The 27,617-nt window shown below is 47.0% G+C and overlaps 1 protein-coding gene across 9 annotated transcripts in view; it reads left to right on the top strand.

Annotated features, from left to right (window-relative positions):
- dpf3 (double PHD fingers 3) overlaps positions 1-27,019 on the top strand; it is a 158,160-nt gene extending 131,141 nt beyond the window's left edge. For 4 of the 9 annotated variants that reach the window (XM_052021273.1, XM_052021265.1, XM_052021308.1 and 1 more), the window contains 3 exons: positions 6,136-6,248; positions 17,259-17,340; positions 21,564-27,019. In XM_052021273.1, the coding sequence (XP_051877233.1) occupies positions 6,136-6,248; positions 17,259-17,340; positions 21,564-21,634 (266 nt within the window). In that variant the 3' untranslated portion in view covers positions 21,635-27,019. Of the gene's footprint in view, positions 1-250; positions 2,107-6,135; positions 6,249-17,258; positions 17,341-21,563 lie in introns of those variants that run through there. The other 5 variants (XM_052021323.1, XM_052021283.1, XR_007956762.1 and 2 more) reach the window with 4 other exon arrangements.
- Positions 27,020-27,617: the final 598 nt, after the last annotated feature.

The following is a 27,617-nucleotide window of genomic DNA, read 5'->3' as shown; positions in this document are numbered from 1 at the left end:
CTATATGTGTTTGTTTTAATATCTCATGGTTAGATTTTAACCCTTTCGCTGACTGATAAGTAAACGCACATAGCAGGGTTTCAGGTTAAGAGTTTGAGGATTTTGCTAGCTTAGGTATTATATTTTTAGAGGTGGGATCTGTGATTGATTTTTTTATATTTTTCATGTTATGTGTGTGTGCGCGTGTATGTGTGTGTGCGTGTGTATTGCTGAACCCATGTGCTGATATGTACATCATCATACATGTTAGCTTATTTTGGACAAGGAGCCGTTAAGGAGCTGGACTTGCGCAGTGCAGAGGACTTGTTTGCTGCATCATCTGAAAGTGACGCGTCCACGTTTCATGGCTTTGACGACGATGATATGGACGAACTGCTATCAAACGACAGTACTCATTCACCTGCTAGTGATGATGCAAATCACAAGTGCAGCGGCTAAATAAAGCGATTGTGGGGAATACCTGCTAGCACACACAAACAAACAAATTAATTCGGGCAAGATTTAATGAATGGTGTTGACAACAGTGGAAGGCATTTGTAGCCAAAAAGAGTTCCTGCTGAATTCTAGACCCTTTGTGAAACTGAGCAGAGTCGATGCTTTTAATTGTTCATCAGTAAACAACAGAATCTGTCACTCTGAAGATGATCAGGATTACTTTTGACTTGGGATTTTTTTTAACAAAGAGATATTGGATTGACGTTAAATGAGAGAATCAGTGGGGGAACAGAGGGACACGAGGAGCTGACTGCCTTTATCCTTGCACAGTGCAAAGGCTTTGAGTTAGCTCCTTCCCTCGTGTGTGGGCAGTTCTCTTAACCCACGTTTGATAATGCAGATGAGATTGGACCTCTTCGCCAGTGGAAATGTGGCCTCCACTCTACATCTCTTGTACCTGCAGTGCCCAGAGTTTTAAACAAAAAGTTTTAATTTTTACTGTGAAGGAGAACATAGCCCCTCTTCAGGGGCAGCCCCTTCTGTTGACCGTTTCATTTGGCTGAATTGCCGTGGTGTTGTTCAGTGCTTGAGCCCTGTAGTTGTGCCTGGTGAAAGAACCACAACCATTGGGCACATATTCTGCCTGGAGAAATATAATGTCAGCACCAACTTTTCATCCTGTTAATTTGAAAAGAAGTCATCAATAACCCTGCAAGGTATGTGACCACGGTTTTGTTTTAACTTGCTTTTAATTAAATATTTGTTGCCTCAATTTGCATGATTAGGACTAATAAGTTTTTGCCCTTTTGGAGCAATTGTTGAGAGCTCAGCTGGTGGTATATGTAATAAATTTGCAGCAGGATTGTTTTAAAATTAATTAATGCACCAAATTTTGACCTGTAAAAAGAGTTTCTTTAACAGTTGTTCAGTCTTCTAAACAAACAGCTCTCCTCTACCCTTCTTCAGCAGAGTTTCCCAGATGACAGTGGTTACCATGCAAGCCAGTCCTAAGAGGAGAGAAGGAAGGAAAGAGTTGTGACCACGTTACCACTGGGATATTGCCTCCCAGCTCCTCATTAATGGGACCCAGCCTCGGGAATCCACTGAGCAAGTGCAATGTGAAGGAAGACTGCATTGTGAATTAGAGTTTGAAACTTAATCAAAGCCACTGTGGGGCTAGTATTAAGATTTCTGTGGCATTGGGAGGGGCTAATTGTGTGGAAATAAATTATATTCGGCAATGTTTGATAATTTAGCAGAAACTTTTTATGTAGATACTTTACTTTCTTTGCAAAGCAATGGCATCATTTTTAATGATGCATATGATGGCTCGTTTGCCTGCTGAACTCTTAAAAAAAACAGATCAACTCTGCTCAGTTATGTTGTCAAAGCCATTTATTGAATCTCAGTAGGAGTGCTGCAAGTGGATGTGGTAAGTGTCAGGTGTGTCTATTGCCTGTCTGGAAGTATAGTCTCACTTTCTATTTATTAATTAGTTCAACCGTAATTTTGCTGTAACTCCTCTCCTCACCCCTTTGTGATGAAGTTATGGTATTGTCACCATCAAGTGGATGGTATTGTTTGTTGTACAATGTTAAATGTAAAAAAAAAGTTCTTTATAAAGTGGATTAAAATGCTGCTGAGCTTATGAAATTTTTATTTGTTAGAAAAATAAATTGCCTAATGGTCTCACATTGTGTCCAATTTCTTTGTTGTGGCTTTTTAAAAATTTTTGATAGTTCACTGTATTTAATTTGTATTTGCAATTAATGTTGGGTTGGACAGTGTTGTAGAACTGGTTATTTTAATTACCTAGCTATAGATTGTTAAAATATTGTAACAGCAGACAATGCTTTCTACACAGCAGCCCTGCCCAGCAGCGAAAGGGTTAATTATGCAATTAAATATAGTTTTTGTCTCTCAGTCTTTGACTTTTTTTCTTTTTTCTCCTTTTCTATCTCATCTTCACGCTCTCTCCTTCACTCTGACTCTGCCTCTCTGTCATGGTTTGACCACTTCTGTCTCCTTTTGATGTGGGGGTTGGGGGGGGGGGGGGGTTCTCCTCCAGCCTCATCTGATTCCTCATACACACTTGCTCTCAATTCTTGACTGCTCCTACTCTCTCTCCACATCCCCAGCTCTTCCCACCTCTCTCACTTCTGCATTGCCTACCACTCATTCTTTTCTTCCAATTTCTCTCTCTCCCCCCGACCCTCTCCCCTGACTCTCCCCCTGACCCTCTCTCCCCTTGATCTTCTCTTCCTGACCCGTTCTCCCCGACCCTCTCCTCCGACCCTTCCTCTGGCCCTCTCTCCCCTTGACCCTCTCTCCCTGACCCTCCCTCAGACCCTCTCCCCCAACCCTCCCCTGACCCTCTCTCCCCATTGACCTCTCCGTGACCCTCTCTCTCCCTGACCATCTCCCCGACCCTATCTCCCCCTGACTCTCACCCTGACCCTCCCTCTCCCCGACACCCTCTCCCCCGGCCCTCTCCCTCTGAACTTATTTTCCCCTGATCTCCCCTGACCTTCTCGACCTCTCTCCCCTGACCCTCTGTCCCCCCAACCCTATCTCTTCCCTGACCTTATTTCTCACCCGTTCCTCTCTGCACTGCCGCTCGTATTCCCGACCACGTCCCCCTCCCCCATCCCATTTGCCCCCCCCGTACTTCCACCACTCACTTTCACTCTCCCTTCATCCCCCCCACCCCTTCCCCCCCCTCCACTTCCTCCTCCACTTACAGTTCCACTACCCCCTCCCTTCCCCCTTTCTCTCTTCCACACTCTCTCTCTCCCTCTCCTCCTCTTTCCCTAACCTCTCGTTCGTCTATCCCCACACCCTCTCTCCACCCTTCTCCCTCCTCTTTCTCCCTTCCCTTCTCTCCCCTTTTCTCCCCCCACTCTCTTCCCCACTCTCTACCCCTACGATACCCAACCTCTCCCCCTCTCTCTACCCACTCTCCTCTACTCTCTTTTTGTCCCCCTCTCCACTTCCTCCTCTCTGCCTCCTCTTTCCCCCTCTCCCTTCTGTCTCCCTCCTCCCTCTCTCTTGTACCTCTACCAACCTCTCTTTCCCCCTCTCTGTCCCCCACACCCTCTCCCCCACTCAGTCTCCAGTCTCCCCCCTCTCCCAAACCTCTTCCCTGCTTTGCTCCTTCTCACATCATCTCCCTCTCCCCACCCTCTCCCTCCCCACCCTCCCTCTCCCCACCCTCTCCCCCTCCCCACCCTCTCCCTCCCCACCCTCTCCTCCTCCCCACCCTTTCCCCCTCCCTCTTTCCCCACCCTCTCCCTCTCTCTCGCTTTTCTCTCACATCATCTCTCTCCCCACCTCTCTATCCATGCCCTTCCATCTACCCTCTCTCTTTCGCCCCCTCTCTCAACACCTCTCCCCTACTGTCTGCCTTATTCTCTCCCCATCTCTCTCCCTTCAACTCTCTCCCTTCTCTCCCCATTCTCTTTCCTCATTCACTCCTTTTCACCTCTTTCCCCACCCTCTCCTCCTCTCTCCCTTCAACTCTCACTCCCCTCACTCTCCACTCAGCCCTCTGTCTCCGCCGCTCTGTCCCCTTCCTCCGTTCACTCTCCTCTCCTCCTCTCCCCCTCCTTCACCCTCCCCTGCCCCCCTCACTCCACCCTCTCTCACCCACTTTCTATTCCCAGACTCCCTTCTCTCTTTCCTCTCCATCCCACATCATCCCTCTCCCCTACATTCTCTGCTCTCTCGTCTCCCGTCTCTACCCCTCCATCTCCCCCCAACTCTCTCTCTTCCCCATCCTACCTCTCCATCTCTCACTCTACACACTCCCCAACCTCTCTTTCCCCCTCTCTGTCCCCCACACTCTCCAACCTCTCTCTTTCCTCGACTGTCTCCCCATTCTCTCTCACCCTTCCCCTCTCCCTCACACCTCGCAAACCTCATGCCCCTCTCTCCTTCTCTCTATCTCCACCTTTCCCCTCTCTCTCCCCCACACTCTCTCCTCCCCACACTCTCTCCTCCCCACTCTCTCTCCCCCAACACTCTCCCCCTACCCTCTCTCCCCCACACTCTCCCCCACACTATCTCCCCCCCACCCTCTCTCTCCCCCACCCTCTCTCCCCCACACTCTCTCCCCCACACTATCTCCCCCCCACCCTCTCTCCGCCCCACCCTCTCTCCCCCACACTCTCTCTCCCCCACCCTCTCTCCCCCACACTCTCCCCCACACTATCTCCCCCCACCCTCTCTCCCCCACACTCTCTCTCCCCCACCCTCTCTCCCCCCAACACTCTCCCCCACACTATCTCCCCCCACCCTCTCTCCCCCACACTCTCTCCGCCCCACCCTCTCTCCCCCCAACACTCTCCCCCACACTATCTCCCCCCCACCCTCTCTCCCCCACACTCTCTCTGCCCCACCCTCTCTCCCCCACACTATCTCCCCCCACCCTCTCTCCCCCACACTCTCTCCCCCCCACCCTCTCTCCCCCACACTCTCTCTCCCCCACCCTCTCTCCCCCCAACACTCTCCCCCACACTATCTCCCCCCACCCTCTCTCCCCCACACTCTCTCCGCCCCACCCTCTCTCCCCCCAACACTCTCCCCCACACTATCTCTCCCCCACACTCTCTCCCCCCCCACCCTCTCTCCCCCACACTCTCTCCCCCCCACCCTCTCTCCCCCACACTATCTCCCCCCCACCCTCTCTCCCCCACACTATCTCCCCCCACCCTCTCTCCCCCACACTCTCTCTCCCCCACCCTCTCTCCCCCCCACCCTCTCTCCCCCACACTCTCTCCCCCCACCCTCTCTCCCCCACACTCTCTCTCCCCCACCCTCTCTCCCCCACACTCTCTCCCCCCCACACTCTCTCCGCCCCACCCTCTCTCCCCCCTCTTTCCCATCCATCTCCTTTCCCCTTCTCCCTCCCTCCACCTTTCTCGCTTTCCCATCTCTTTCCTCCCTCTCTCTCCATCTTGCCCCCTCTCTCCCATTCTCTTTCCCTCTAACTCTCTCCCCTTTCTCTCCCCGTCCTGTCTGCCTTAACTCACTCTCACATCCTCTCTTTCTCCCCCATCTCTCTCATGCCCCCTCTCCCTCTCCCCTCCCCCACTCTTTCTCCCCCTCCCACTTTTTCTTCCTCCCCTGTCTCTCCCCCAATCTCTTACCTTTACCCCTCCCTGCTCTCTCCCCTTCCTCTTCTGTACTTCTCTCCCTCCCCTCCTCCACCTCTCTTTTCCCCTCTCATCCTTTTCTTCCCCCTCACTCCCCCATCTCTCTCCACCCTCTCACCCTCTCCATTTCTCTTCCCCTCTCTCTCCTCCCCATCTCACTTCCCCTCCATCTCCCCTACGTTCTCTCTCTCCCTTCTCTCTCCAGTTCTTTCCCCTCTCCCACTCCCCCTACTGTCCCCCTCTACCCCCATCTATTTCCATTTATCTCCTTCCCTCCTCTCCCCTTTTCACTTCTCTCCCTGCTTTCCCCCTCTCCTTCCCCCTTTCCTTTCCCCCTCTCTTTCACCCCTTCCCTCTCTTTCCTCCCTTTCTCTCCCCTCCTTTCCTTCCCCCTTCTCTGCTATCTCCCCTCCCTTCCCACCTCTCTCTCTCTCTCTCTCTCTCTCTCTCTCTCTGCTCCCCCTCCCCTCCCCCCCCCCCCCCCCCCCCCCTCTCTGCGACTCAGGATATGGTGTGTAAACGTCTCCTGTTTGTTGCATCCCTTCAGGTCACCCCACCTGTTTGCAGTTCACAATAAATATGACTGCAGCTGTGAAAACCTATCACTGGCAGTGTATTGAGTGCAAATCCTGTAGCCTGTGCGGGACATCTGAGAATGACGTAAGTTTGTTTTACCTGTCCATCATCTATAACACTTTTTGAACAAAACACATTTTGGTTGGAATCCATTTCTCTTGTGGTTGTGCCCCATGAGTTTAATTATCGATTAGACTGTTGTCCCTGTTCCATGCTGTGTTTGCTCAGGAGTGGTTGGGATGCCATACCCTAGGTTAAGGAAGAGACTAGACTGGAAGAATAATTGTTTTCCCTGCCTTAAATCACAATTAATTTTGCTTTTGCAGCAATTGAAAATGTTTGGCATAGCTAAACCCAGCCTGTTCTGCATTCAGGTTTGAATCTTCGAGCTGCTTTTTGCTTCACAGCAGCTCTGTGAATCACCAGGTGACCCAACAGGTCAACCTTCTCTTCAACCGTTACAGACCCTTGGGCATCAGTGAGCGAAGCATCTCTGATCTTTAAGTGCAGGCGTGAAGCGCCCTGCTCTCTCGCAATCCAAAAGCATTATGCGGTCAGCAGTGTAACATCCTGCCTCAACATGTTTGCTGCCTTGCCTTTCTTCTTAAGGTGGAGTGTGTCTTGTCGGCAGTCAGCGTGGACTCTGAAGTAATTACTCTTCTGTGCATGGTTAGAACCACATGATTCTCCCCTTAACCCCCATGTGGTTAGGAGATGAGTGAAGGCTCACTAGAAAGATCAACGCATTGTTGCAAAGATAACAGTACCCAACCCTTTCTAACTGTCTCTAACAGCGTTGCGCTGTGGAGAAGCACTCCACGGCTCTTCAGGGGTCGAGAATTTGACTGTTGAGGTCACTCGAAAGTATATAATCGATGTACCTACTTCACACGCTGCATAGTTCTTGCAATATAAGTCTTAATGTCAATGATAAGCAGGAGTTACATGGAGGTAGCTTTGATTCTGGCACAAGTGTGTGGTGATTCTGCTAACTGCTTCCCTTGCAGTGAGGGTGTTCAATATCTTTAAAAATGTTGAGTCAGTACAAGGTGACAATATGAACTTTAAAACTGATGTTTTCCAGGTTTACGTTGGAGCATTGTTGAGTCAGTCTTTGAAAATAATTAAAACCGAACCTTGTTAAATAGCAAAGGCAGTAATTGTATCTGAGTGTGTTCATTTTTTTTGTTGATTGGGGGGTTGGGGTGGAGCAAGTAAACTCACAGCACTTGTTTGTCCCAGATTGTTGACTGATTGGACCTTAATTTTCTCCTGACCACCAATCACCCAAGCTTGAAATTCAAAACAACTGCTGAGGCTGAGAATTTGGAATGAAAGGTGAAAAGGATGGAAATATTCAGCGGGTTGAGCAGGATCTGTGGAGAAGGAAACAGACTGTCATTTTAGGTTGAAAATCCTTTGACAGAATTGGGATAAAGAGAACACAAGTAGGGGATAAGCTGCAGGGAGGTTGAGGGCAGGGTAGAGAGAGTAAAGGGAAAATCTCTAATAGGGTGGGGCCAGGGTTGCAATGGAAATAAGCTGTAAATGAAGTCACCTATTAATAGGCTAGTGAGGGCATTTGGAAGGAAAGGACTCTCAGCAGGTCAGGCAGCATCTGTTTTATTTCAAGCACCTAAGCTTTCTCATCCAATGTATCTAAACATCATGATAATCAAAACACGTTGAGAAACCTCGTGGTGGAGCAGGCTTGAAGAGCCAAATGGCCCTCTCCTGCTCCTATTTCTTAAATTATGTTCACAAATGGAAGCAGGAGGTCTGCGTAACTCTGACTGTGCCCATCCCTTTATTTGAACTGATGGTGCTGGGTGCTAGCTGCTTGTTGCATTGTGTGAGAACTGAAGCTGGTCTTGTTGCCTGACGTCTTGCATGGTCTCTGGCCAGTTGTCTACAGCTGAAAGGAATGGGAGACTCTTAGCCAACCATTCGCACACATTGACTCCTGCTGTACAACCTCTCGCCAGCTTAAGTTACCAACCCAAGGCCAGGTGCTATAGAAATGCAGTGCTTTTGAAAATCAGGTAATCTCAACCAGAATAAGGTCACCTGTTTCCTTTGTAGGGCATTGCAAGGTTATGTGTGGTGACCTTATTTAAGATCCTAAGGGGGCACGACAGGGTAGATGTTGAGATAATTTCACTACTGGGAGAGTCTCAAACGAATGGGCATAGTTTCAGGGTCAGAGCTCAGTCATTTAAAACCTTTCTTCTCACCTAGTTTCTGGAGTTCTCAACTGAGATTTATGGAGGCTCGCTCATTAGGAGCATTTAGATGCTGTTTTGAAAGGTTGGGGAATTGAGGGCTATGGGGATTTGGCAAGAGTTAAGACCTGGGGTAGATCAGCCATGACCATGTTGAACAGCAGAGTAGGTTTGCAGGGGCAGTAGATGGCTCCTGCAACTGTTTTTATTTGTCTTGTTCTTGCAGCTCTGTTTTCAATTTTTCTGTGCAAAGAGGGAAAAGGAAAGGAAATACCTCCAAAAAAGTCCCACAATATTTTTTAAGGTTAACAGTAAAACCAGAAAATACTGGAAACATGTAGCAGGTCAGGCAGTATCTATGGAAAGGGAAACAGTTTACATTTTTAGCGCAGGACCCTTCACATTTTCATTTGGTTATTTTTAAGGGTAATTGCTTTATTCCTTCAAACGTCAAATTGCTTTAACAGTGCTGGCAGTGATTCCATGCTTTACTAGGTGTTCAATGCACAAGAGAGGATCTGGATTTGCCAAGGCAAACTAAAATTCTGGACTTAACTTGGGGAAATGAAGCTGGGCAGGTGGGAGAGCACTGTGGTAATGATTATATTTGTTAGGTTTACCATTGATGTAGTAAGTGGACACAGGTGACAGGGTAGTGAAGAAGGCATTTGGTATGCTAGCCTTCAAAGGTCAAGGCATTGAGTCATGTTAGCAGCTGTACAAAACATTGGTTAGACCACATTTGGAGCATTGTGTACATTTCTGGTCACCATACTACAGGAAGGATGTGGTAGCAATAAAGAGAGTGCAGAAGAGATTCACCAGTATGTTGCCTGGAATGGAGGGCTGTGGTTACAAGGAGAGATTGTATAGGTGGGTTAATTCTCATTGGAATGTAGGAGGCTGAGGGGTGACTTTATGGAGATGTATAAAATTTGATGCGCATGGATAGGATAGAAAGAGTCTTCTTCCCAATGGGGGAGTCGAGAATTAGAGCGCACAGGTTTAAGGGGAGAGGGGAGAAATTTAGAGGAGATCTGAATGGTAGGTTTTTCACACAGAGTGAGGTAGTTATCTGGAATGAGCTGTCAGAGGAGGTGGTAGAGGCAGATGCAAGGTCCTTGGATAGGATAAGTATGGAGGGATACTGGTCTAATGCAGAAAGTGGACAGGAAACAGCTGCATGACAGTAAGTCACAGAGCAATGGGAGGTGTTTCAGAAGCAGATTCAAGACATTCAGAGTTAAGAGTAGAGAGTGGAATTGATAAATTTAAAGCCTCAGATGACGAGAATCATAGAGGTGTCACAAAAAGGATGCTTGTATCAGACACTGAGAACTTAGTCCAGTATAGACAGTGTAGAAGGGGGAAATAGGGAAGCAAGGAGAAGATATGGAAAGATACTGGCTGGTAACATCAAAGAAAATCTGAAAAATTTTGTACATAAAGAGAAAACGAAGGAAAAAGTAGGGGAGAGTGTGCTTAAGGTTTTAATAATATCTTTTAGATATCTTCCCAATAGAAGGGGCGATGTTGGTGCTGTGGTTAAGGAAGGAAGTATGTGTAATACTGGATGGCATAGACAAAATTAAGGCAGCAAGTTTTAAGGATCTGGTATATTCAAAAATGGATAAATTTGCCAGGCCTGGATGAAATATATCCTAGGGTGTTAAAAGAAGCAAGGGAAGGAGATTGCAGAGGCACTGACTGCAGCAGTAGTGCCAGACGATTGGAGGACTGCTGCCGTTGTACAGTTGTTTAAAGAGAAAGGAATAACATTTTAAGTACATGCCTGTGTTGGGTCAATTATTGGACTCTGTTCTAAGGGACAGTATAAACCTTCACTGAAAGATGTACAGGCTAATCAGCAACAATCAGCACAGATTTGTTCAGGGGAGGTTGTGTCTGACTGACATTATTGACCCTCCTTGGGCATATGGGATGCTTTCCTACATTAGCCAAGGGGTGGCACAGTGGCACAGTGGGTAGAGCCGCTGCCTCACAGCTCCAGAGACCTGGGTTCAATCCTGACTCTGGGTGCTATTTGTGTGGAGTTTGCATGTTCTCCCCGTGACAGTGGGTTTCCCCCTAGTGCTCCAGTTTCCTTCCACATCCCCAAAATGTGAAGGTTGGAAGGGTGTGTAAGTGAGTAGTAGAATCTGGGGAAAGTTGAGGGGATTGTGGGGAGAATAGATCATGGAATATTATTGTGGAGATGGGATTGCTCTGTGAGCTAGCACTGACTCAGTGGTCCAAATGACCTCCTTCTATGTCATCATAGAGCCATACAGTTACACAGCACAAAAACAGGCCCTTCGGCCCAACTCGTCCATGCCAATCAAGGTGCCCACCTAAGCTAGTCCCATTTGCCAATATCATCTAAACCATTCCTATCCATGTACCTGTCCAAATATCTTTTAAATGTTGTTATTATTGTTGGTGTTCTATTGAAAATAAAAATAACTGCAGATGCTGGAAATCTAAAAAACAGAAGGTACGGAATTATACTGGAAATGTATACACTGGTTAAGCCATAGCTCATGTACTGCATACAGTTCTGGTCACCACATTACAAGAAAGCTGTGATTGCACTGGAGAGGTTTTAGGGGAGATTTACGAGGATGCTGCCAGGACTGGAAGATTGTAGCTGTGAGGAAAGATCGAATAGGTTGGGGTTGTCTTCTTTGGAACAGAGGAGTCCTGATCAAAGTGATAGGGGGGCCTAGATTTAGTAAATAGGAAGGGGGCTGTTTCTCTCAGCAGAGAGTCAGAACCAGGGGGCAGACAGAGATTTAAAGAAACTAGTGAAAGAGTCAGAAGGAGGATGAGGAAAAGTGTTTTCATCCAGAGGGTGGCGGGGATCTGAAACTCTGAAAGGGTAGTGGAGGCGGAAACAGTACTTGGATGTGGACTTGGACCACAGGCCCAGTGCTGGAAGGTGGGGTTGGGCTGAAGAACTCTATTCCAGTCAGGATTGTCATCAATTTTCTCTGATTCTTTCTTTTAAGATCATTCATTTAGAGAACAGATGGATTGAAATGCAATATTGCTCTTTATCACAACCAAAAGTCAAGCTACTTTGGCTCGAGAAGTATTAATCATTGAGCTGTGCAGTCCTGACTGAATTAGTGCTCTGCAGCACTGGGTCCATGGCCTGCAGGTCTTCAAGTACACACCCAATATGTTGAGGGTTTCTACCATCAGCACCCTTTCAGGCATTCAGCCCTTGGCCACATAGATTGGAGCTATTTAATATTAAAACCAAAATGCTGCAGCTGCTGGAAATCTGAAATAAAAGCAGAATGTTGTAAGCACTCAGCAGGTCAGGCAGCATCTGTGGGGAGTGAAACAGAGTCAATGCTTCCGGGCTGAGGGAAGGTTATGTTGATTTGAAATGTTAAGCCTGCTTTTCTCTCTCTCTCTGCTGTCGCAACTTGACCTGCTGAGAATTTCTAGCTGAGACCAATCCCACCTCTCAGCTCTCAGTCTCCAAGCACTGTGGGTTCTGGTATTTCAAGATCTCATCCAGACACTGTGTAAACAGTGATGGTAGCTCTTACCAGCTCTCAAACAATGAGCTCCAGACCCCCACTACTCTATAGTAAGTTTAATTGCCAATACATGTTTTCATGTAATTTTGTGAACCTAATTAGTTATAGTTACCTTGGAGTGTCCAAATATTTTTATAATCCTAAATTTTCAATTGCTCTATTCATGTAACATGGTATTGTCAAAAGCAGCTTTGCAGATGTGTAATCAACAGAAACAGGAAAAGGGGAATTGTAAAGTAGCCAATGAGGCTTGTTTTATGAAGCCTTTTGAAGAGGGGTATAGGTTTACAGAGAGAAGAGCAAGGAGGTTATAGTACACTGTTACAAAACATTGGTTAAGCCATAGTTACGTGTACTGTTCTGGTTGCCACACTAAGGAAAGGACATGATTACACTGGAGAGGGTGCAGAGGAGATTCACCATGTTGTTTGGGGTGGAGTGTTTCAATAATCAGGAGACTGGATAGGCTGGGTTTGTTTTGCCTGGAGCAGAGGAGGCTGGTGGGGTTGGGGGGGTGTTCCTGAAATTATGTGGGTTAGAGAGTAGGAAACTTCCCCACAGCAGAGAATATTTAAAACTAGAGGGCACAGTTTTAGGTTAAGTGGATTAGAGCTTTAAATGGGACCTGAGGAAGAATTTCTTCATCCCGAGGGTGGTTGAAATCTGGAACGCACTGCCTGAGGGGGTGGTGGAGGCAGAGACTCTCACAAGGTTTAAGAAGTCTAAACGAGCACCCGGATTGTCAAGGATAGAAGGCTACAGACCAAGTGCTGGTAAATGGGATTAGTATAGACAGGTACTTGATGGTTCGCATGGACATGGTGGGCCGAAGGGCCTGTTTCTTTGTTGTATGACTCTGTGAGAAGGTTGTGGGGCAAGTGAATGTGAACCCTGCAGCTAAGGAGGGCAGAAGGAGTGAGAAACATTGTGCAGAGGGGGAGCATGTGAGATGAGATCAGAGATGAGAGTTTGCATGCCTGTGATGCTGCTGCAAGCAAGTCTTTCGTAGTACTCTACCTCACTGAACATGTGCATGTGACAATAAACTTGGCTTGACTTGACCTGGAGAACTAAATTGGAGCATCATAGTGGGGGTATTTGGAGGGGAAGATCTTAAGTGAAGCTGTACCACAGGCAGAGCCATGGGGAAATCATGTCCCTTCTTGTGCCTTTGCCCCATCTCGTGCCTCTGGGTCAGATGGTCATTGGTTTGGGTCCTTGTGCAGATTGCAGAGCACTGATACTTCAGTCTCAGGGGTCCCCTCCTGGGTGAGTGTGCCTTGCTCTACTCTGAATCGGTGGGTTCTACAGTGCTTGACAATCCCACCGTGGGACCCCACAGATCTTGCCACAGGTGGGGCAGAAGTGTGGGACAATGCGATCTGTTCCCCTGCTGGTTATGCCGGGGCTTCTGCAAGGCACCAGGGAACGGACTCGTGGTTATCAGTCTCGTCAGCCCTGAACACTCTCTGTTTCGAGCATCCACCGCATCAGGAATTGCTATAAGCCAGATGGGAATGTTACACCTTTTCAAGGAGGCATTGAGAACGTCCTCAAATCATCTGCCCCTACTCACCTGCTAAAGCCCTTGCTGCTACAGCTGTCTGTTTCAGGAGTCTGGTTAATGACAAGACCTGCCCATTGGAGCTAATATGGTACAATTAGATCCTGTATTGGGGATGGGAGGGGTGACTGCTGTTGGCTTTCGCTTGGAGAGGAATTTGAAGGAGCAGGGTTGATGTCCCTCACGAGTGTCTGGAGGTGCCTGCTAGAGGTGGTCATTCCTCTGAACAGGAGAGCAGAGACCACTGCTGCCCAGTAGGCCATGAGTTTTGTGCCGGGTTTCGTTTTGTTGAACTCGGTGCTGAATCCTGAGGGCTGCAGGCTGCCTAGGTGTTGTGGTTGAGCTTTGTTGGAACAGTGCAGGAGGCACAGGGACCAGAGCATGATGAAGTGACTGGCAAATGGAAGCTCAGAGTCACCCTTACAACCAGGCACTCCACCACCCTCAGAATCCAACAGTGAATCCAACACATCAGCCTTTTAGTTTTGTATCAGAGTTGGCCAATTATGATGAAAGGTCTGACGACTGTAATTACATTTCTCTCTCTATAGATGCTGCCTAAACCGCTGGGTATTTCTAGCATTCAGTTTGATTTTAGATTTCCAGCAACTGCTCTGATCTCTATCCCAGAGCTCTAGCACTGTTTCTCTGTCTCGTCTGTCGTCATTCATTTCCTTCTCGCATCCGATAGCTCTGCAGTTCCCCAGCCTTCACATTCTCTCAGCCAGTGCCACCACCACTGGTGTCACCCAGCCTGTCTCGGTCTTCTTCCAATCACAGGCATCCTCTCTGTTCTCTCCACCTCACCCACTTCTCTGCAACGTGCTTCCCACTTCTGGTGAACGATCAACAGCCTGAAACGTTTGTTCTGTTTGTCTCTCCACACTCTCTCCAGCCTTCTCTGTTTTTGAATCTGCAATATCTGCAGTTTGTGTAGTCTTCCTGTTCTTGCGATGCAGAAAAGATGTTGAGAATAGTTTCACATCTTACTGCCAATTTGGCTTCAATCCTAAATCAATAATCTCCGATGTTTTCAATCACTGTTGTTCATAAACAAAGAAATTATCTCAGTGCCCAGTACACCTTGACATGTTGTTGGGATTTTTAATCCTGTGCTCATTGTTTGCCTGAGCAACCAAGGTGTGTACCTCCAGGTAATTAATTATTGACTTCTGATCATAGCGAGATAGTTTCATTCCAACCCATAGTGTGGGCTTCCCTGGGTAGTCTTGCCTGCTGTCTTTAGAGGACTGCAAAATGCTGTAGTGTAGACCCTGCACAGGGCAGATAACATTGTGTTGTAACTCACGGTGCTACTGGGATTGGTACTGGCTCCCATAATATGTATCAATGATTGGATGAGGGGACCAAGTGTATTATATCCAAGTCTGCTGATGATACAACACTTGGTGGCAGTATAGTCTGTGAGAAGGATGGAGAGAAGTTCAGGGGATATAGACAGGATGGGTGAATGGGGGGGGGAGCTTTTGGAATATTGTGTGAAAAAGAATCTGTTCATTTGTTTTTGTAGAAAAAATCCTTCACTTAATTTTTAAACGGTAAGAGACTAAAAACTGTTAGTGTTAGGGACCTAGTGCTTAAGAAACAGGAGCAGGAATAGGTCATTCAACAAGGTCTCAACCGTGATTGCAACAATACTCTCTTAGTACCATTTTCTGCCCTATCCCCTTTAATTCCCTTAATAAACAGGTCTATCAATCTTTTGAGTGCAGCAATGATTGAGTCTCCATCGTCCTCTGAATAAAGATTGTCTCCTAAATGGGCTGCCTATATTTCCTTGATACAAAGAAGGAGTCCATTCAGCCCTTCGAGTCTACGCCAGCTCTCAGGCCAACCCCATCAGTCTCATTCCCCCATTTATTTCCCTGTAACCCATTCTCCCCACATTCCCATCAACTCCCCTCCAGATTCTACCACCTACACTCTGGGGGCAATTTACAGTGGCCAGTTCGCCCGCCAACCCACACATCTTTGGGACGCGGGTGGAGGGGAACCAGAGGACCTAACGTGGTCACAGGGAGAATGTGCAAACTCCATGCAGACAGCACCCAAGATCAGGATTGAACCCGGGTCTCTGGAGCTCCCAGTACTACCTGCAACTCTGAGACTCTGAACCTTAGTTCTAGACTCCTCAGCCAGGAAAAACATCCACCCCATAGCCACCAGGAAATGTTGGATGTTTCCATGAAGTCACTTCTCATGCTTCTAAACTCCTTGCCTAGTCAACCTCTCCTCCTATGACAGATCTGCCACCCCAGGAACAGGTCCAGTGAATCTTCGCTGAAGTCTCTCTGGGGCAACTACATCCTCTGTTAGATAAGGAGACCAAAGTTGTACACAATACTCTCAGTGTTATCTCAACAGTGCCCCGAGTGTGATTGTACAAGTTACACTGAAAGGCAGGTGCGGCAGACAGTTAAAAGATGAATGGTGTGTTGGTCTTCATTGCAAGAGAGTAAAGATGTCTCACAATAATCATAGAGGTATATGAAATCATGAGGGATATAGATAAGGTGGATGATCACAGTCGTTTTCCCTTGGTAGGGGAGTCTAGAACTAGAAGGCATAGGTTTAAGGTGAGAGGGGTAAGATATAAAGGGGCAGGTTTTTCACACACGGGTTGATGGGTATGTGGAATGAACTGCCAGAGGAAGTGGTAGAGATGGGTACAATTACAATGTTTAAAAGAAATTTGGACAAGTACATGGATAGGAAATATTTAGAGGGATATGGGTTAAATGCAGGCAAATGGGACTAGCTCAATTAGGCAACTTGCTTGGCATGGACAAGTTGGGCCAAAGGGCCTGTTTCCCTGCTACATGAACCATACAGGGCCTCGGTGAGACCCTGCCTGTAGTATTACATACAATTTTGTCCTTACCTAATGAAGGACAGAGGGAGTGCAGTGAAGGTTCACCCAGACTAGTTCCTGGGACAGCAGGTTTGTCCTATGAGGAGAGATTAAGCAGAAGAATAAGAGGTGATCTCACTGACAGACTGGATGCAGGGATCATGTTTCCCCTGGCTGGGGAGTCTGGAACCAGGTCAACAGTGTCAGAATAAGGGGTCGGACATTCAGGGCTGAGTTTCAACAAAATTTCTTCACCCAGAGGGTGGTGAATCTTTGGAATTCTCTACAGAGGGCTGTGGAGGCTCAGTCACCTATTTGAGTCATAAGTCAATAGATCTTTGTAATTTAAGGGAGATGCAGGAGAGCGGCATATAAATGTGAGACCAGCCATGATTGTATTAAATAGTAGAACAACCACGAGGGGTTGAATGGCCTGCCCCTGCTTCTCTATCTTACCTTCCTAAGGCACGTTGTGACAAAACCGATGAAGGTAAATTAGAGGTGATGTCATAGATGAAAATTACTCACTCTTTCAGCGTGCATTTCCAAATTATTTTTCCTTTTCATCCAAGCTACATCTCCCTTTGCATCAGTCCAGATAAGGGTCTCGACCCAAAATGTCGACTGTCCATTTCCCTCCACAGATGCTGCCCGACCCACTGAGTTCCTCCAGCGCCCTTTGTATTGCTTCCTCTTTGCATTTTCCTCCCCGCCTTCTCCTCAACAGTCTGGTGCTGCACTATGCCAGCTGTACTTTGAACAACTGTCTTGGTAAATAGTATTTTGTGTCAATCTTCAACAGACAGTTTTATTTTGAAGATGTGTGCTAGAGTTCCTTGGTGACATCTTGGTGCTTTTGTAAATGGAACTCTCTTTATTTTCTAGGACCAGTTGTTGTTTTGTGATGACTGTGACCGGGGTTACCACATGTACTGTTTAAACCCACCAATGGTTCAGCCTCCTGAAGGTACAGTATTCACTAGCAGACGTGGTGTTGTTTAATTGAAACTTTCTGAATCCCAGGAAACTTGCTCTCAACGCTTCATTTTTGTTTTGTTTGAATTTTGTCACCCCAATCCGGATGGATTTTATTAATGCACATGAAAGAGCTCCTGTGAACCATCAGTGTGCGCCCTGTGCAGTGTACACATCCCATTCACAATCCAAAATGTTAGTCTTCAGAATTACAGCCTCATTGTAGCAGAGCACACAATGGGGAAATATTACGCCACAGCTGATGTGTTGTTGTGGCAATGATGGTGTCGGTCTCCCTGTCTGAGGTGGGTTACAATCTCCTGATTCATATTTCAACCTCTTCTGCACTTACATAGTTACCATGGCCTCAGCTAAGGGAAGGAGTGCCACAAGAGGCAGAGAAATTTTAGGGGGGTGTTTCAGGGGCTGAACAGTGGCACAGCTGGTCAAGCCGCAGTCTCATGGTGCCAGAGACCCGGGTTCAATCCTGACCTCCGGTATTGTCTGTGTGGAGTTTGCATGTTCTCCCTATGACAGTTTGTGTTTCAACCGGGTGCTCTGGTTTCCTCCCACAGCCAAAAGGCGTACTGGTTTGTAAGTTGCCCCTAGTGTGTGGATGAGTGGAAGAATCTGGGGGAAGCTGATGGGACTGCTGGGGAGAATAAAAAATGGGATCAGTGTAGGATTTGTGTAAATGGGTGATTGATGGTCGGCACGGACTTGGTGGGCCGAAGGGCCTGTTTCTGCATTGTATCTCTCTGTAACTAGTGGTTGTCAGGTGGATAGAATTCTAAAGTCACAGCCTGCAGAATGATGAAGGGCTGAGGTTGTTGGTGTGGCCCTAATTCCACCCCTCTCTGTGACTGAGAGGATCAGGCGACAGGGCTTGATCCAGTCACTCCCTGATGTCTGCTGGACAGCGACTGCAGAAGGGCCGACAGCTGTAGGACATTAAGGCAGGCCATGCTGTGGACACTTCTGCAGCAGAGAACCCTGATCCAATGACCTCCCAGCTCTCCATGACTCTGGATCCGTGTGCCAGCATCAGGTCCACATCTGGAGCCCAGATGAAGGGTCTTGGCCCGAAAATGTCGACCCTCCATTTTTTCCACGCCCGGTCTGTGCAGGTGGTCACGGCTCAAGAGCATGGATGCAGACTGCGGTAAGTTCAATGACTCCACAAGTTCAGTAATCTTTGAGTGGAACAGTGGTGCAGCGGGTAGAGTCACTGCCTCACAGCGGCAGAGAACCAGGTTCGATCCTGACCTCAGGTGCTGTCTGTGTGGAGTTTGCATGTTTGCCCTGTGACCGCGTGGGTTTCCCCCGGGTGCTCCGGTTTCCTCCCACATCCCAAAGACGTGCGGGTCGATGGGTCAATTGGTTGCTGTAAATTGCCCTGGTTGGTGGGTGAGTGATGTAACCTGGGGGGAGTTGATGGGAACGTGGGGAGAATAGGTTATGGGAAAAATTAGTGGGGGAATGCCAACATCGACTGGATGGGCCGAGTGTTGTCCTATGTTGTAAGGAAACTCAGAAATATCTCCACCCTAGCACACCGCTCACCCCTGCTGCTGTTCAGTGGTGCATGTCCCCATCACTGGATTCCCAGCACAATAGGAGGAGCTCAGACACAGCATTGGTCTGCTCCACCACCCCCCCCAACACACAGCTCAACATGCCCACTGCTAGCTATCCAACCTCGGCTACAAATCCCACAATCAAGGTGCGCGGTGATGCAGTTAGTTAGTGGTCCATTACAGTGAGGTATGTGTGGCCCTCTCTCCTCTCACTCCCACTGTAGGTGACGTGTCATTGGTGTAATTGGTTTATTATGAGATGTGTACCGAGATACAGTGAAGTGCTTTTGTTTGCATGCCATCCAGACAGATCATGCCACACGTAAGTGCATCAAGATCGTAAAAAGGAAAACAATATATATAGTGTTACAGTTACAAGAAGGTGCAGTGCAGGTAGACAAATAAAGTGCAAGGGCCACAACGAGGTAGATTGGGAGGTCAAAAGTTCATCTTTATCGTATGAAGTCCATTCAAGATTCTAACAACAGCAGGATAGAAGCTGTCCGTACCCAATGCTCTGTCCCACTTCCCACAATCCCAATACAAGCTGCAGCCAATGTATGTACATCCGTCTTACGTCCACTCTCTCCACACCATGGCCCTCCTCTTGTGCCCCTTTCCTCTCTGAGGGCCAGCCATCCAGGCAGCAGTGAAAGCAACAGATGAAGGAGGTGTTTTACTCTGCGTTGACCCCCACAGTCACCATCTCAGGCCGCGTAACCAGGAAAGGGAAGGGAAGGGGGGGAAGTAGCAAGATGGGGTTGGCACCTGGTGCGTCCTGGAAACAACTCCCCCACTGCCAGGTCTGGTGGGAAGCACTGTCCAAGTGCCAGCTCCCTGAAGGGGAGGGGACAGTGGTTCGTCCTGCAGGCAACTCCACTCAAGCAGGCTGGAGAATGCAGAGGGGCGCTGAGGGAGCTGCCTGGGGCGCAGCATCTTGGAGCCCAGCTGGCTTGTGACTCTGGGCCGAGCTCGGACACATTCCCTGCTGGTGTCAGTGGGAGCCAGCTCCACTTCAGTTCTGGTTGCCCAGCTATGGGAAGGTGGTCATTAAACTGGAAATGGTGCGGAAAAGGTTCACAAGGACTGGAGGGCTTGAGCTACAGGGAGAGTGGACAGGCTGGGTCTTTTTTCCCTGCAGCGGAGGAGGCCTCAGAAATGTTTATAAAATCATGAGAGGTGTAGATATGGAGGTCTTATTCCCAAGGGAGGGAGTCTAAAAGCAAAAAGCATAGGTTTAAGGTGAGAGGGGAAAGGTTTAAAGGACACCTGAGGGGCAACTTTTTTCAGGTGGGTATATGGAACGAGCTGTCAGAGGAAGCTGTAGAGGCGGGTACAATTACAATGTTTAAAAGACATTTGGACGGGTACATGGATAGGAAAGGTTTAGAGGGATATAGGCCAAATGCAGGCAAATGGAACTAGCTCAGGTAGGCACCTTGGTCGGCGTGGACAAGTTGAGCCGTAGTGCCTGTTTCCATGCTGTATAACCATGTGACTCTATTTCAACAGGTGCTGACCCAGTCATCATTCAGTGTTAGGGAGAGTAGGGGAGAATATGCCAGGGTACCCTGTTGCAGTGTCACTGACAGTGGGAGGTGTGTCCAACAGTGGTGCCCTGCCACTGAAAAGTTCCGCCTGCAGCCCTTGGTGACAATGTGATGTGCTCAATGGGATTTAGCAAGTTCTGGCATTCCTGCAGTAGGTTCTTTACATGGATGCCCTGTTACCATCCCAGAATCCACGGAGCTCGTCTACTGCCCTCTCTCAGGGTGGCAACCCTGGCCCTACCACACTTACACGGAACTCTTAGGTTACCAGGCTATTATCCAAAGGCATTCAGGGGTAAGAATTTGAATCCACTCACGGCAACTGGAGAACTGAAATTGTGGATTTGTTTAATTATTTAAAAATGTAGCACAGCACAGATTACTGTAAAATCATCCATCTCATCACTATCCATCAGGGAAGCAAAGCAACTGACCTACTGGTGGGCATAATGACACGTACATGATTTCCTCTTACTGCCTGCTTCTATCTCCTTTCACAAGCAGGACTGCCCACTGTTTCTGGAGGCAGAAGAGACTGCAGATGCTGGAATCTGGAGCAATGCACAAAGCACTAGAGGAACTCAGCAAGGTCAAGCAGCTTCTATGGAGGGAAGTGTCCAGATGAAGGGTCTCGACCTGAAAAATGGACTGTCCATTTCTCTCTATAGATGCTGCCTGACCTGCTGTGTTCTTCCAGTGCTTTGTGCGTAGCCCATTGTTTCTGCCTGCTCTTCTCATACCTTGACTCTATCTTGTCATTTCCATGCCCCCCCACCCCCCCACTCCTTGTGCAGTCCCTTCCTACCTACATCTGGGACACCTTGCATGCGCTCAAAAAAATTTCTAGGCCTGAAAGACCTGACAGGCCATTTTCAGAGAGGTTAGGAACAGTCCGTAAGTATTGACCTTGCCTGTGATGTAAAAAAAAATCAGAAATGTGCAAAATGAGAGGGGTTGAAGGAAGAAATGTACGGCAGGGTAACAATGTCTTTGGTGCAAGATTTAGAAGAATTTCTGAATGGTCTGTGCTTACTAAGAAATGTGCTGGGAATTTGTCTTGTAAACATTACATTCTTTCTCATCTACAGGAAGCTGGAGTTGCCACTTGTGCCTGGAGCAACTGAAGGAAAAGGCTTCTGCTTGTGCAAACAAACCCTAGTTCAGTGTCTTCAATTTTTATATATTTTTAAATCAGTTTAATTTAGATGCCTGTGGTCAGTATTTGCACATTCAGGCTAAAATACAAAGTGTGAAATTAAGCAAAATGTTACTACATTTAGCCTGTAGTTCAATATTTCAGTCAACCTAAGTTTGATCATTGTGATCTCCCTGTGTATGACAGTGTTGCAGCAGTGTCATTAGAATCCTCACTGTTGAATTTGGCTGTGGCTACAGTTCAAGTCACCTTTAATCATTCAGCTCCCAGATTACCATTCCACTTACTTTGAAAAGTCGCATGAAAAGTCCCATGATCCCATTAATAACTGGAATTGCCTCTACAGTTCCTAAATATCCTGAGTTCCTATTTATCCTAAGGTTGTGGATTCACAAGAGGATTGAAAAAACAGAAAACTAAATGTTAATTTATTTTAAAATATAATGTCCTATTAAACAAAAGTATAACAGATAACTCGCAGGACCTTTCCAATTGGAATATTACCCCAGTCCCATTCCCTAGCTCTGTTGAACACTTGACCCTCAGCTAACATGTCCCCAGGGAGTGTTGTCAAAGACCAAACAGCCAATCATCAACACTGTTTTTAACACCGTACACTACAGAAATAGCCAGCGTTAGTTTAAACTTGAAAGCTTTACATTTCAACGGCATTATTGCTTTTTACATAACTTCATTATGAATCTAAACAAATTGGCAAGATTTTCTTTATTAGCTGTCTATCAGTTTGTGTTTTTTATTTAAACACTTGTTATAGAGAATAATGGCTTCAGAGAAGGTCTGTAATGCAAATCACAGGATCTACTCTGTTCTGTTACTTTGCTGTTGCATTCCTACGTAACTTCACATGTTCCAAAATAAGATGCCAGAATATTCTATGATAACCTGAAAGATAATTCCATTATATTAGACTTTAGTGGGAATATCGATGCTTTTGTGGTTATGTGATGTTAATAATCAAGGATATTAGCATGCCTGTATCAGTATTTTATAGAGCTCATCATCTAATACCAGTGTAGAAATTGTATGTGCTTAAATCTGTTTACAGTTCAGATCCTCAAGGTAGTCTTTTAACGTTCTTTCTTGTTACTGTAACCCAGGAACTGGGAATTATTGTGGTATGTTAAATGCTGCACTGTCAGAGATGTGCTATCTTTTGCGTGAAATATTATATCAAACCCATCAACCTCCTTGGGCAAAGGACCCTGAGGCAGTATTTTGAGTGAGAAGTTGGGGAGGGGGCAGGGTTAACTGGCCAATATTTAACCTTTCACCAACTAAACATCTGTTTAGGATCTTGATTTATATAAATTACTCAGTGTATTTCTGAGTTACAACTGTGGCTTCCAGTAGTTCTCAAACCAGGAGCACTTTGAGGCACTGAGATTGTCAATGACACTACAGAAGAAAAGCAGACTGGGTTTTGTTTTTTGTTTATTTCTGAATTTGCTGCACAGGAACGCCCCGTATTCTGGAGTTAGTCTGGCAATCAGGCTTCAGGGTTTTGTCCACTTCTCCCCAACCTACCACAAGCCCCTTCTTGTGTCGACAAGTTTATATATAAATGCACACCTCCTGCTGGGGCAGGGATGTTATCGTGTCTGTTAATTCAGAAACATCTCCATTATCTTTTGTCTTCAGTGTGACATGCTCACAAGAATTCATGCCATCTTATCTTGCAGATAAGGTTTTGTTTAACTGCTGATGCATTTCCTTCCCCGTCTCCATCAGTCCAAGCTGCCACTCCCAACACCAACCCCCTCACCTTGCAGCCAGATCTTCTGGGGGACTGGAGAAAGCACCCACTTTCTTTGTCTGCAAGCAGTGCAGTGGGTCCCAGCCCAGAGGGGTGTGGACAAACACCTTCAGACAGGATATGAAGCACAGAAAGAATCACAGCTAACCTCACTAGATTCATTCAGCCCTTCGAACAGAAGGAAATGAGCCAGCTAAACAAACCCAGCACACCAACATTATCTGATATTTTTCATGTATCATTGGAGACCTGGTGACATGTCATCTATTCATCAGTAATCTTTGATGTCACAGCTTTTCCAGGGACTAACAATTGGGCAAATTTGACAGTGATTAAGCTCTTCTCATGATACAACTTACCCGGTAGCCATTTACAGATTCAATGTGTAATCAAGTACAGTTTCCAGATCCTTTAATAGTCAGAATCAAAGTCAAGTTTATTGTCATATGCACACATACATGTATGCAATGAAAAACTTACTTGCAGCAGCATCACAGGCACATACCATCAGATAGCATAATACACATCCTATAGTACAGGGAAACATCTCGACAAGCTTCACAGGTGTAATTAAAACTGGACCTACAGGAACAACACCTCGATGGAAGTAATTGGACACACCTACTTTCTGCCTGAAATACTCATGTATAAACCCTGACACTGTCTCCTCTTCAGGCAATGTTGAACTAGACTGACTGTAGGCAGCCCAGTTGTTAATCCAGTTGTGTGTTGATATGCCCAGGATTACCTGATGTGGGACGTACAAGTCTGAAACTTCTCCCTGTGCTGCCACGTTCCCTGGGTTCCTCCTGCCTGCTGAGCCCTTAGTAAGTGTATCATACAGGTGGGATCATTATACATTGTAAACAGATTCATGAGATCTCTGTTACCCCAAGTTAGCCTAGTGCACAGGAATTTGAAATGGACTACCTTTGGAGAGGTTTGGCTAAACACACACATTCTTAGCATGCTGGAATGATTATTGTAGGGACCCAGCAGGCCATCACCCCCTCCCCACCTACCACCACCCACCCCCCCACATACCTGGTGTGTCAGAGAAATTGTCAGCTCATTTCACGTTAGGAGGTACAGGAGAGGTTTCATAAGAGCCCTCTCAATGCCACAGTTGAAAAGAGTTCTTTCTGCTTTTACTGAAAGGATGGTTGGTATATTAGTGGTTGTTACAGATGCACCTCTGCTGTCACCTTGCAGCCACGTTCTTAAGTAAAGGAAACTTTCAGCTTTAAACCATATCACATAGACTATACTTACCACTTTCTTGTAGTACTGGATGCACTAATTCTCCAGCTTAGTAATGGTAAAAGAAACTGTATATCTTATACTCAATAGACAGTGTAGATAGGTAATACTGTTAAACTGTATCTTGTAGAATTTAACTGCTCCTACTGCAGAATTCTGCCTTGGCAAAAAACAAGAGTGAAAGGTTTGGGACGTGCTTGTAGAAACATTTTCAATCTGTTAGTTATATTTACTTACAGATTTTCGCAGAACCACTCATTTAATAATCAACGGGGTTTTGTGTTAGATCAAACTTTTGGGAGTTTGCTTTATTTTTCTGGGGAGAGGAAAGAGAGAAGAAAGCACTGAGTTAGGATGATTGATCATGTGATTGATCAATGAGGCGTTGTGAATCATAGGGTTGTACATTTTGTTTGTGATATTTACCCTCATTGGCTGGGTACGACACGTATCCTGATTGGATGGTGTTCTGAGAGAGGAAAGGTGAAAGGGAATTTCCTAGTTTCTTAGGAGTTATGTTTGGAAGTATAGAAGTTGCCTTCGATAATGGTTTACATTTCTCTTGGGCGGGTGGGGGGGCAGAGGGGGTTTGTAAGTTCTTAGGTGAATGACGAGTGAGGAGGCAAACAGACTGGAGGGAGGGCTGACCATCTTTCTCCTGCCCCTTGTGCAGGTTACAGACACAACAACCTGCCATTGCACAGGGTTTATCACTGGAGAACCAGTGGATTGTAAGGGGGAAAACTCCCACAGATCTTGTGCCACACAAATGCCATTTTCAATTTATTCCCATCCAAACTACAACTTGCTCCCCTGGATGAGGTTTGCCAAGTTCTCCCGTCACTGTGGATCAGACTGAGCACACAGTGGTTCAGATATTTTGGTCCCGGTGATAATTGCCCCCTCACCGACTGTTGGACTGGGTGGGGATGCTCCAGCACTGCAGCCCTGTGCTGAGGGGCAGGGGTCTGGGTCTTCCTGATTACACCAGGACCCCAGGGGCAGTCAGATCCCACTCCCTCGGAGGCAAACATCCATCCGGGGAAGCAGGCCCACCCACCAAGGGCTGGCACACCCTTCCTTGGGTCAGACACCCACACCTGGGGCAGACAGATACCCTCCAATGGGTCAGACACCCACCACCGGAGCAGACAGATACCCTGCCCTGGGACAGACACCCACCAGCGGGGCAGTTAGAGATCTTTATTAGTCATGTGTACATCGAAACACACAGTGAAATACATCTTTTGCATAGACTGCTCTGGGGGCAGCCCGCAAGTGTTGCCACATTTCTGGCATTAACATAGCATGCCCACAACTTTCTAACCCGTCCGTCTTTGGAATGTGGGAGGAAACCGGAGCACCCGGAGGAAACCCACGCAGACATGGGGAGAACGTACAAACTCCTTACAGACAGTGGCCGGAATTGAACCCGGGTCGCTGGCGCTGTAATAGCGTCACGCTAACCACTACACTACTGTGCCTGCCCTCCCCCCGGTTCAGACACTCTCGCCTGGGTTAGACACCCACACTTAAGGCAGACAGATACCCTCTGCTGGGTCAGATACTCTCCCAGGGGCAGACACCCAGCACCAGGGCAGACAGATACCCACTCCCCGATCACACACGCACCAGCGGGGCAGATTCCCACTCCAGGGTCAGATACCCACCCTTTGGTCAGATACTCTCTCCTGGGTCAGACACCCACCAGCGGGGCAGACAGATACCCTCCCCTTGGTCAGACACCCACCCCAGTAACAGAGCCTGCCCCTGCTGTCCTGCCTTCACCCAGCAGTGATAGACAATGCCAGGCCTCTGGTCTCAAACCTCGGCAGCTGCCTGGTGCTGTGGGAAGCCCCCACTGCCGGACTGCTGAGTGCACCGTGTGTCAAATCGTTACTGAAGCATTGCTGCAGAGCAGGAAGGGTTGAGCAGTGTGGCTGAGATGGCTCATGGTGACGAGGACATTAGTGCCACAAGCTTATACAGCTGCAGAGGTGGTGATGCTGCTCCCTGCCTGATCACTACAGTGGCTGGCCAGGCCCATCTCCATAAATGGTTTGATGTGTGTGCAGTACATCACACTACACTTTATATAAGGTCTTAGTTGGCCTCACTAGCATTTGATTTCCAAAATAAACATTAATGCTGCTGTCCCTATGATTGCTGCTCAGAGACTCTGTAACTAAGGGGACAATTTGCCAATATAGAGTTGCCTCAAAACTGAACTAAAAGCATAACTTAAGACGTTTCGTTTTTCTGAATTCTGTGACAAGTTTCCATTTGTATGTTTTTTTTGTACATTTACTATTTTGTATAGCTTCACATTTGTAACCAACATATCCAATGGAATAAAAGAGACAGAGTTGGTGGTGTTGGAGTTTGCATACTTGTAGTGTGCCTGTTCTTAGCCCAGGGGGCACCATTTCTTTTAAAAACAGTAAACCCACAGTTTGGAAATGATCAATTGTAATACAAATCAGAGTTAGAATTGTAGAATCTCCTAGGTTGGTGCAAGATTATTTTAACAATAGTTCTTTTGAAAATAAGATTTTCAAAGTTGAGTTTATTGCACAGATGCAATGAAAAACTTACTTGCAGCAGCATCACAGGCACATAGAATCAGATAAACAGCATTCACAAGAGAAGCGTAAAGTAAACACATTTTTTACAAGGAAGAACACAATTAGAACGAAAAAAAAGTCCATTTTAGTGCAAGGCTGTCATAGTGTTGTTAAACTCTGGTGATTAGAATTAAAATGTTATTTAAATCTTCATTTATACAGCACAGTAACAGGACCTTCTGGCGCAATGAGCCCGCGCCGCCCATTTTAAACCCATGTCAACCTACCCATACATCTTTGGAATGTGGGAGGAAACCCAGACAGACACGGAGAACGTACAACCTCCTTACAGACAGCGATGGGAATTGAACCCTGATTGCTGGTGCTG

Source organism: Pristis pectinata, chromosome 1 (genome assembly GCF_009764475.1).
Source record: "Pristis pectinata isolate sPriPec2 chromosome 1, sPriPec2.1.pri, whole genome shotgun sequence".
Lineage (NCBI taxonomy): Eukaryota > Metazoa > Chordata > Chondrichthyes > Rhinopristiformes > Pristidae > Pristis > Pristis pectinata.
This window is presented reverse-complemented; position numbering and strand designations above follow the sequence as displayed.